The sequence below is a fragment of the Pteropus alecto genome, unplaced genomic scaffold, assembly GCF_000325575.1.
Source record: "Pteropus alecto unplaced genomic scaffold, ASM32557v1 scaffold103, whole genome shotgun sequence".
In the NCBI taxonomy this organism is placed as follows: domain Eukaryota; kingdom Metazoa; phylum Chordata; class Mammalia; order Chiroptera; family Pteropodidae; genus Pteropus; species Pteropus alecto.
In genome coordinates, this window is record NW_006436288.1 from 10269464 (window position 1) to 10279791 (window position 10328).

Here is a 10328-nt window from a genome sequence, read left to right on the forward strand (position 1 = left end):
AGCGCTGGTGGGCCACACGGTTTTGGGTTAACACTTCCCAACACCTACAGTCTGCCTGGCATCATATAGAATATATTTATCCAAAAAAGGGAAAATATTTTTTAAGTGAATTTCCATATACGGAGGGAAAAAAGCAAACCCCTCTCTGTGGTTAAGAAACAGGAACCATGGTTCTTTTAAAGCAGCCCTTGCTTGTCACATAATCATCACTATCACCAGAGTCATTTTAACAGCTACCACAGTTACTTTTGATATTATTTTTACAGATGCTAACGATTTTACATGATGAAGGGGTTGATTATAGCATTGAAATGACAGATACTAATGATGATCTGCCTTTCCAATGAGTTTAGTAATTCCTATGCTGGTAGAAAATATGATTTTCTATCAAAAAGTACAAAGAGAAAGGTCTTTGTATTTTGGCATTGGTGCCCTTCTTCCCCCTTCTGTAGAAGAAGTGTCACAGGAGATGGGGAGGTGGGTAAGTAGAAGCCTCTGCTTGCTCAGATGTGGTTCTTACAGCACAACGTGGGGTGTGTTTACTGGAGTTTGCAATTCTCTGTGGATTACAGTCTTGCCCCCAGGAGTCTCTGGGTGTCCCCTCACTCAAGGTAGTGAATGAGTCCACCCCGCCCAGCTCCATCTCCCTGAGCACACTGACCTGCTCCTTGAGCTCTGCCAGCTGACCCGACAGCTGTTTGACCAGACTCATGGTAGATTCCAACTTCTCCTGCAGGTTCCGAATTTCATTTTGCTCACTGTCACCTTCATTGCTAACAAGGGACATGGCTCGCATCCGAGGAAACCAGTCCAAATTCTTCTCCTAAAAGCAAATAAATGTTCAAGAATAAGGAAGTAAGTATGGAAGGGAGCCAGAAGTTCTGTAAAGAATATTTACAGGTGCTCATTCTTATTAACATTTAAATCAAAGTTTCTTAGCACTCGAAGCAAAAGGTACTCTTTCTGGCCATGGGGTGGTGGGAAGGGGCTGAAGGCGAGAATGAAGTGGGGGTTAGACACTGGTCTTCAAGAGCTGGGAGAAGATCTTAAATACTGGAACAAACTTCCCCTGGGCTCCCAGGGAGGTCCGGGATACAGCATTTAGAACCATACCCCAAACCCCGTGGGTATTCAGTGAATCTTGATGAATGATGAGATAGGGTCTGGAGGCTACAGAGAGCAGATCCAACTGTGTGTGAGCAAGTAAGTATAGGCATGAGCTGTTTATTCCTGCCCTAGGCACAAAAGGGAGAGAGGCGGAGGAATAGGAGGGTGGTAAAAGAAATGTTTCAGTTCCAGCCACCCACATTAGTTAACCTCCCACTTCCCTAAGACAGCCTTTGAGCTCTGCTCAGGAAGAAGGAAGGGCATGGCCCTAGGTTACTCTGTCTGTTCCCTTTGGAAACTTTTTATTACAGTGTGGGTGAGGTTTCAGAGTTAGACTTCCCCAGAGGGCAATAGCTGCCACCACTTCTGTTTTTCTAGGTGGACTGAGTGTGGAGGGATGTGTGTATGTGTGTGTGTGTGTACAAGCTTCCTCTCCATTATGGTAGAGACAGAGGGTTAACCTGACACCCAGCTCTCTTGGAAACTGCCAGATTGCCTAAAGTCATAGATAGAATCACTGTGCATTACTTATATTCCATTTTCAATCCTCAAAAAAACTTGCAAGGTAAATTATATTATTCCCATTTTATAGATGAGGAAACAAGCAGCCGCAACAGTTTAATTACCCATGTCATAAGCGAGGAAATGGGAGAGCTAATATTTGAAGCCAGATGAGTCTTTCTGTACCCTGATTTGCCGATTTCTCTAAGTCACCTTCTTTCAACTTCCCCAGCAGAGATCTTCCTGCTTAAGATTCTCTCCAATCCAGAAAAGCCTACTGCAGTGGCTATAAAGACTTCTGCCTGGTAGATCCCTAGAATGAGAGTCAATAGAGTACTTTCCTCCCCCAAGGTACAGAAAGGCCCAATCTATATATCTCCGCACTTCTGTCTCAGTCTTATCCAGCCCTTCCGTTTTTTGTTTTTTTTTTTTTGTAGCTGTTGTTGTCCTTGTCTGAGAATAACAAGTTCTTTATCCTTCCCTACCCACAATGGCAATGAAAAGGGCTGATAAAGGATTAAAGATAAAACATATTAGTTTTAAACTGCATTTAAACAGCTGTAGCTAATTAGCATTTCAAAGGAGAAAGGTAATATTCTGAAGTACAGAGTGACAGCCAGATTCATTCATTCAATCAATCCTTCAACATCTATTGCCAGGATTTTAGAACGAAAATCAGATAAGACAAGATGTCTGCTCTCAAGGAGCTTGTGGCTTAGGACAGCCTTCCAAGAAAAGTATATGATGCCCTGTGTATATCAAAATCTTCTGCGATTGCTTGTTAAAATTGCAGGTTTCAAACCCACCACCTCATACCAAATCAGAACCTCTTAAAGTTTGTGTATGATTCTTTCATGCACTAAAGGTTAAGAACTCCTGTCTACAGAGACTGAGAAGATAAATTATAGCTGCTGGGTGGTGGCAGGGTAGGGAGGTGGAGTGAAAAATTGCTAAAATAGCTGTAGTGGGGAACAGGAAGCCAAATAGGGGCCCCTTAAATGTCTGCAGGGCAACATGGACAGCCCAGGCTTGTAGTGACCCCAGCAAAGACTACTGTCCACTAACAGCTCAGGTGGATGTGCAGTTGAGGCAGAGAGCTGCACTGAGGATGGTGTGTCCCCTGGAATGGGCATCAGAAACACAAAAGTGTAGGGGAGCTGGGATGTCAGCAAAGTGGTGGCTGAGGAACATGAATGTGGGGACTAGCGGGAATAATGGTGAAGAACAGATCTATGAGCACAGGATTCTTTCAACAATCCAATGAACATCAGTTCTCTTATCTCTTTACTATCTGAATTATCTACAGTGCTATCTATTATCTGAATTTTATGAATGAAGAAAGTGAGGCTTTAGCAAACGGTTTAGCTGGGATCCCAATCCATATCTGTTTGCATCAAAATTGCTTGGCGAGATAGGAAACTCTGGACAGAAAGTGTAATGATACAATTTAAAATTCTGAAGGCAGAACTTCAGGAAATGAAAATTCTTGGATGAGAATACCTTAAATCTGATAAAATATCGGAAAATTTGGGGAGTTAGTATTTGATGGTTACAGAATTTTAGTAGGGAAAATTCTCCAAAGATGGATGCGAACATACTTGATGCCATAAAACTATATAATTAAAATGGTTAAAATGGTAAATTTTATGCTATGTATATTTTACTACAATTTTTTAAAAAATCACTTTTGGATGAATTGTATAAAATCCCTGATATCATCTTGAAGGAGTTCAGCAGTTGGAATGGGTGAGGGGGCTATGGGTGGCCAAGGGCCAAAATCTGTGACGAATGGATAGGAGTGACCAGGAAGTAGAGCACAGTGCCTGGAAAGGCTTTAAAAATGCATTTTCCTGTGAGGATGAAGATGCGATGATGTCTTTTCAATGGGGAGCCAAGTCTGCTGACCCTCTCCTAGGGCCCTTAGTGCTGATGGGTTGAAAACATCGGCAGCTGCCACCAGCAGGCTAAAAGAGAAAGGGCCTCTCTTGGGAGATCTGAAAAGGCACAGTCTAGGGAGAGAACAGTTGGTCTGTAATAGGATGGACTCCAGGTACTGAGGGAACAGAAGGGTTTGAGAGCTGGGCCTGGGGAAAGAAGGTACCAGGTGACGCCATGATACCCAAGGTGTGGATGGTGAAAACATCAACTTTCAGAAAGTTCCCAAAAGAAACAGGCAAACATTGTTCTAATGCTTAGCAGACCACAACTCGAACAAAGAGAACATTGGTGAGACTTTGTGAAACTGCCTCCAAAGAAAGAAATGCTACTTACTGCTGGTTCCCCAAGGGCCGGGATCAGCCCAGTCCAAGATCTCCAGCTTTTGAGGAAACCACTGCAGCTCTCAGGGAACCATTATCCCAGCCTTTGGGCCATAGGACTCTGTCCCTGTACGGTCTTTCCTCCTTTGTTCATCCATTCATTTACTAATTCTTACCCTGGTTACTATGTCTGTGCTAGGCACTGGGAAAACAATAGTAAGCAAACCCCAGCACAATTCTTGTGCTCACAAAATTGACAGTCTATGTGGAGAGAAAAACTTCAATCAAAGGATGATGAAAATAACGACAAGCTGTGCTTAAGGGCCGGGTAGGAAAGCTACAGGCTCTGTTGTCCTTTCTCCTAGTCTCTAAAAATCATTCTCCTCTAATCCTCTTTTGGTGTTTCTCATTTTTTTTTCATCTTTTATATCTTTCTGCTTTTGTTGTTTGTTTCTCATCTTTTCTCTCCTACTTTTGTGCTTTTTATTTCATTTCTCCCTTCCTCTGTATATCGACTGACCATAATAAAAAAACTAAAATAAAATGTGTAATTATGATTTTTCAATATGGAATGTTTTGATTCCTTTTCTTAATTTTTTAAGGAACTTGACTCGAATGCCTTACATCTCTCACTAAAATGTAAAAAAAGAGCCCACGTAAATTGATTGTTTTTGTCCTCTTTTTTCAAATAAAGCCTGTATTTTAAAATTAATTTATGCAACTGATGTTTCTTCAAAGTAGTGCAGAAAGTACATCTTTTTCATTAAAATTAACTCAACTATAACAGTATTCTTAAAAAAAAAAAAAATGCTGCATACTCTTTTTCATCGGAAGTGGCTCCCGATTAAATATCCCAAGGTTCCTCTCTGCTTACTGGCACCAAAGAGCTGCTTCCATGGAAGGCTCAGCCTGAAGAGGACGAGAAGCTGGGACCTGGACTTGAGTCCAAGCCAGAACCGCAGGACAGACACAGAGAACAGTGACCAGTGACCAGGACACCACTTCCTCACCATGTCGACTTGTAACACGTCCGCCATCTAACAAAGCGGTTTGATTTGACTTGTTATTTTTCGGTTACTCATATACACTGTGTACATCTTGTGATCATGCACATGATTAGTAGATTCCCATGTTGACTTCGGTTAGTCAATATGAAATCATTTCCTTATTTCACCAAGAATGAACAAATTTGACCACAGGGTAGTATAAAATCAAGGAAGTTGCAGATTAATTGTTATACTCTGAGGTTACAATGATTGATCCTCGTGACTTAGTGAGTGGAAATTCAGAGCTTCTCAAGGTTTCTAAAACACAAAGCCCAGAGATGAACTAGTCACATCTCTGAAAAGGGACTTACAGAGCATGCTGTTCGTAATCCTTCAAGATGACTAGAAGATCAATAGATAGAAATATAAAAATCTTTCAAATAGTCCTTTCAGCTGTCAGATCAAATTTACTTATTTAATTTTGTAGTTATTCAATGAAATGATTAGGTCATCAGTGTAAGTCAAAGCTTAGCTGTGCTTTGTTTTCATATGTGGCTCTTAAACATGATTCTCCATTTGTGGGAGGGGGCAAGGTGGTGTAATATAAGGAGCACTGACCTAGGAGTCAGGACACCTGGGTTCTGGTTTTAGCTCAGCCAAAAACTAGCCATGTGATATAAGAGAAAGAGCCTTAATCTCTAAATTCCAGTTTCTTCATCTATAAAACCAGAATATTACTTTAGGTGGTCTTTAAGTCTCTTCCAGCTTGCCATTCTGTGAGCTACGAATTCAAAGAAAGCTTTAAAAATCAGATTGCTAAGATAAATCTTGAGTTCACCAAGGGAGCAGGCAGAAGCATAGCATTTAGGCTAGAAGCAACCTTGAAACCACATAACCCAAGCCCAGCATATTACGAATGCCCAGCCTAAAAGCTAAAATGTTTAGGTTTCCTTGAGGTTGTACAACAAAGTAGCAGATGTTCTTGCACTTGATTTCCACTTTCGGACAGGTTCTTCCATATTACGTAGTGGAATAGCTCTTATATAATGCATCCCTGTTGATTCTTCATTGACCACAGGCTTAAGAAAATGTAAAGACTGTAATAGTTTCTCTCCATATCAGAATGAGATTAAGAAGTAATGAGATTGATTTCAGTGAGCCAAACATTGGAGAAATTGTCTTATATCTTTTTAGCTCTACTAGATACACATTAAAAGTTGCCTGCATGTAAGCTAAAGAGAAAGCAAGCACCGTAGTCCTCCATCACAGTAATAGATCCCACTGCCTAACAAGTGTTGGGCTCTTCAGTCATGCTAGGGCCAATACCCAGAACAATTCCATAAGGTAGAGACTGTTACCGTAGCCATTTTATAGATGACAACAGTGAGGTAGGAAGAAGGTTAGTTACTGGCCCAAGGATTAAATAGGTATTACAAGTGGCTGGGCCAGGCTTCCACCTCCAACCTGTGCAACTGGATATCTTCTGCTCCTTTCACTGCATTGGACTGTTTCTTCACATTTAATGGAGATGGCAACGCTTAGCTTCTGAACTTGCCAAAGAACAGAGACTACAGTGAAAAAAACATATATATATTTAATAACTTGAACCCACTCGATTACTTCTTCTGGGGTATGCTAAAGGTTTATTTATTGAAAATCAGAAACAAACCCTCTAGACATTGTATCACAGATGCGTATGCAGGTACTGATGGAAATATATCAACACCTGACATTCAGTGCAGTTTTGCAGAGTGCTCCAAAATATTGCTAATGAGGGGTACCACATTAAACATACCATGTATTGTACTGTATTGTATTGTATTGGAATGAAATATCAATAAACCATGTCATATGTACCTTCGCTCTGTTTTCAGACTCTCTTGACTATGCTTAGAATGTGCTGTCACGAGACCATTTGCTAAGGTTTTCTTGGTTACCATCCTCTTCTAAGCCTTGTGTTTATACTGCATTTTCCATTCTAAAATCATTTGCAAAGCCACCTGGGCTGACAAGCGTAACCATTTCCGCAAAGGCTCGGTATGACCCACTGCATTCCTCTCTTTGCATTTTCGGCTTGAAGAGGTCAGCAGAAATGGCTCTCAAAAGGAACACTAGCAATGCTGATACTACCTACTTACTGGAAGGTCTCTGAGGGAAAGACACCTTTCCTACTTTCTTGGAACTTCGGATTTAGGAAAATAATCTGGAACAAGGAATCTTCCTGAGGTCAAAAGAATTAATCTGGCTAAGGAAGAGTGCTTCACATACCCTGTCCCAGTCTCTGCTCCAAAAAGTAGGGGCATGGTGGGCTTTCTCAGCCTGGTACAAACATGGTGGCCTTGCTGGCAGGCGAGGAATTACCTCAGAAACTTAAGGGACACCTATAATACTGATGTCTGGGTTTTTAGCCACATGTATATGACAAGTATTGCTCAATGAGAGCAACAAAAAGGCTGTTCTCACAGGGGTTCAAATGCAGGTCCTGCGTTCATGAGGAAGGATGAAGTGGAAAACATAGTCTTGCCTGACAAACAAGTTAGGGACTGGAGGTGAGAAAAAAGATCCAGCTACGTCCTTTGAAATGAAAACACTTTCCTGGGATTGACAAATAAATGATAATTTTCTTTCTGAAACATAAATCGAAACAGCTTTCTGCAAGTACAGTCTGATATTTTGACAGTAATCTCCTGAAATTTCTCTCAAATGTAATTATCGTATTCGTCTTTATTATACGTGACTTATTGAGAGAATTAAAAATAATAAATTTATAAAAAAAGAATAAACATCTGTGAAGCTCAAGGAAAATTTTACAAACACAATGTCTACACAGAAAATACTATTTCTACAGAAAAAAATATTCCCAGAAATCTTTTAACTCCAGAGTCAAATGCAACACAATAACAAATGGAATTAAAATCTGTTTTAGTAACTAACCGCATCTGTTATTGTTTGAACCTCACGGCATTTTATTCCCTCACACGTATGTATGTATATAGCACATACAGGTTTGTCTTACACAAAGAAATAGGTAAATCTTCTAAGAGACTACTTAAAATCCTCCTTTAGAAAAAAAATGCTCTTTTCTTTGAGAGCAAACTATTTAATGAATGGCCACCAAAGCTCAAAATTACATAGGACAGCTCAATGAATGGCCCAGCATGTGGTCATCATCAGAGAGCCTTATCTGTCATAATCTGATTATACTGAGTTTGCAGTTGGCCAGCTCAGCAGCCGATGTTCTTTTACTAGTCTCTGATATTAAGACATTTAACCAAATTGTTCTTTTAACTTGTCTGGTCTATCCTTAAGTCTCTTCTCTTGTGTTCAAAATACTACCCAAGAAGAGGAAAAGAGTTGGCGGTCCTCGAAGTGTGTCTTCTCTGGGCTAGTAACATCAATATCAACTGGAAAATGTTTAGAAATGCAAATTCTTAGGCCATGCCCTAGACTTACAGAATCAGAAACTCGAAGGTTGGGGCCCAGGAACCTGTATTTTAAAAACAAGCTCTTTAGGTGATTCTGATATGTGTCCTGAAATTTGAACAACCACTTTAGATAACTGAAGACTGAATCAGTGATATCTTAACATCACTCATCATTGAATGAACCTTAAAGAAAATCTTTAATTGTACTCACATTAATTCATTGGCTAAATTGGGACGCATCCGAGCATGAAAAGAGTTATAAATTTTTTCAGAGACAATGGCATAACCAGGACTGTTCCATTCAAAACTACAGTCCTTCTGTGTTCCATTAAAACTTAGACTATCATTTTCAGTGTCTGGACCAACTCGTTAGGAGAATAAAACGGTTCTGTAACAGTATCCAGGCAGCTTCCGTAGATTAGAAAATTGTATTTATGTATATAAATTGCTGAGAAAATGATTCTGAGGTATTATCGACTAGGAAGTCATAGTATTTTGGTCATCTGTAAACTGACTATAAAAATGGGTTTTGACATATTTCTGAAGGGACTAGTCTATACCTACCATTCTCATTACTTCCCATTCTTTATTTTTCTCTTATAAAGTGGATGGATATTAATACTCCTCTGAAATTTCTCCTTAATTCCAACAACCTTCTCTAAAAATTTCAAAAATTTTTCATTAATTTTTTATTATCACTGGCCTCTCTACCAGTCTCTGAATTGTTTCAAAAGTCTATTACCAGGAGTTGGAGCATGGTCCTGATAAAGATCTGGAGTGGCTCTTTTGGACTAGCACAATACAGAGACCTAATAATAAATTCATAGTTCGACCAAGATGATGTGCCAGGTTGTATCCAAGAAATATTACACTCAGGCCAGACTTTTCATTAGCATCAAAGAGCTAAAATTTCTTCATTAGATTCTTCAAAAAGGACAGCCTGTGGACTGAGGGATGCAGAATAAAAAAATCTGAATTGAGTCCAAACCAATATGTTCTTCTGGGATAGGGACAAGTAGGGTATGATGTCAAAATGGGACTGAACTCTACATTAGATTATAGCTTTGCAGAGTATAGCAGTGACCACTGTCTAGTCGGCTCTAGAACTTGGAACTACTACAGGATGGTGCACAGCTTGAAAAGAATCTTACTGCAGCTGCCAATGCATCAACAGCTGACTGGCTGGGTCCGCAGACAATGTAGTCCTGAACACAGTGAGCCCAGCAGCTGTAGGTGATGACACACAACTCTGTCAAGCAGCTGGTATATGTGAGAAGAAATGAGGTGATTTTAAGTAGAATGAATAAGGGAAACTTCAAATGATGAAGCAGAGTGATGGGCTTTCCGGGACAGAAGAGTGGCTGAAAGAAGAGTATGCTGTTATAGTATGCTATTAATTCTAGAGGATGGTGGCTTTTTTTTTTTTTTTTTTTAATAATGGCTCCTGGCTGATTATAATGATAAGATACCAATACATGAAAGGCACAAAGTTTTCATGAACAAGAACTGCAGCCATGAGTCACAGAGCCGTTTGACACAGATGCAATGTGGAAACAATCACTGATCATGCAGGTACTACAGATCTCATTTTTGTGCAGTTTCACAAATAAATTCTCCAATTTTTACTGATTCTCCTCAGGCTTTACATACTTTACCCATTTTTCCATATTTGAAACATTTCCCTGGTTATTTTTTTTTATGGAGGAGCAATTTGATAGAAGACTTGAAAGAACTGAAACAGATGCCGAAGCAATTCTTATATGTAAAATTTGTTTCTGAAGGATGATGGAGCCAGTTGATAAAATACTGTAATGCCAGGTTATGACTGGATGTTGTACACAGGCGCTCCAAGCTGATTAGAGCTCAGATGCTGCCCTGAGACATTTTATAAGAAATACAAACTGACTTTTATTTATTTATTTTTTTAAAATTTATTTTTAATTAAATTTTTTTTTGATAATATTGGTTAAGACAATCTAATAAGTTTCAGGTATACAATTTAACTGTAAGACGTGTGTGTGTGTGTGTATATTGCATTGAGTGTTCCACTC

General features: G+C 39.6%; 1 protein-coding gene across 3 annotated transcripts in view; it reads right to left on the minus strand.

Moving 5' to 3' along the window:
• The window catches only part of ITPR2 (inositol 1,4,5-trisphosphate receptor type 2), a 420025-nt gene that overhangs the window by 3071 nt on the left and 406626 nt on the right, over positions 1-10328 (minus strand). For all 3 annotated transcript variants that reach the window (XM_025047398.1, XM_015590049.2, XM_006912698.3), the window contains one exon: positions 662-823. In XM_025047398.1, the coding sequence (XP_024903166.1) occupies positions 662-823 (162 nt within the window). The remainder of the gene's footprint in view (positions 1-661; positions 824-10328) is intronic.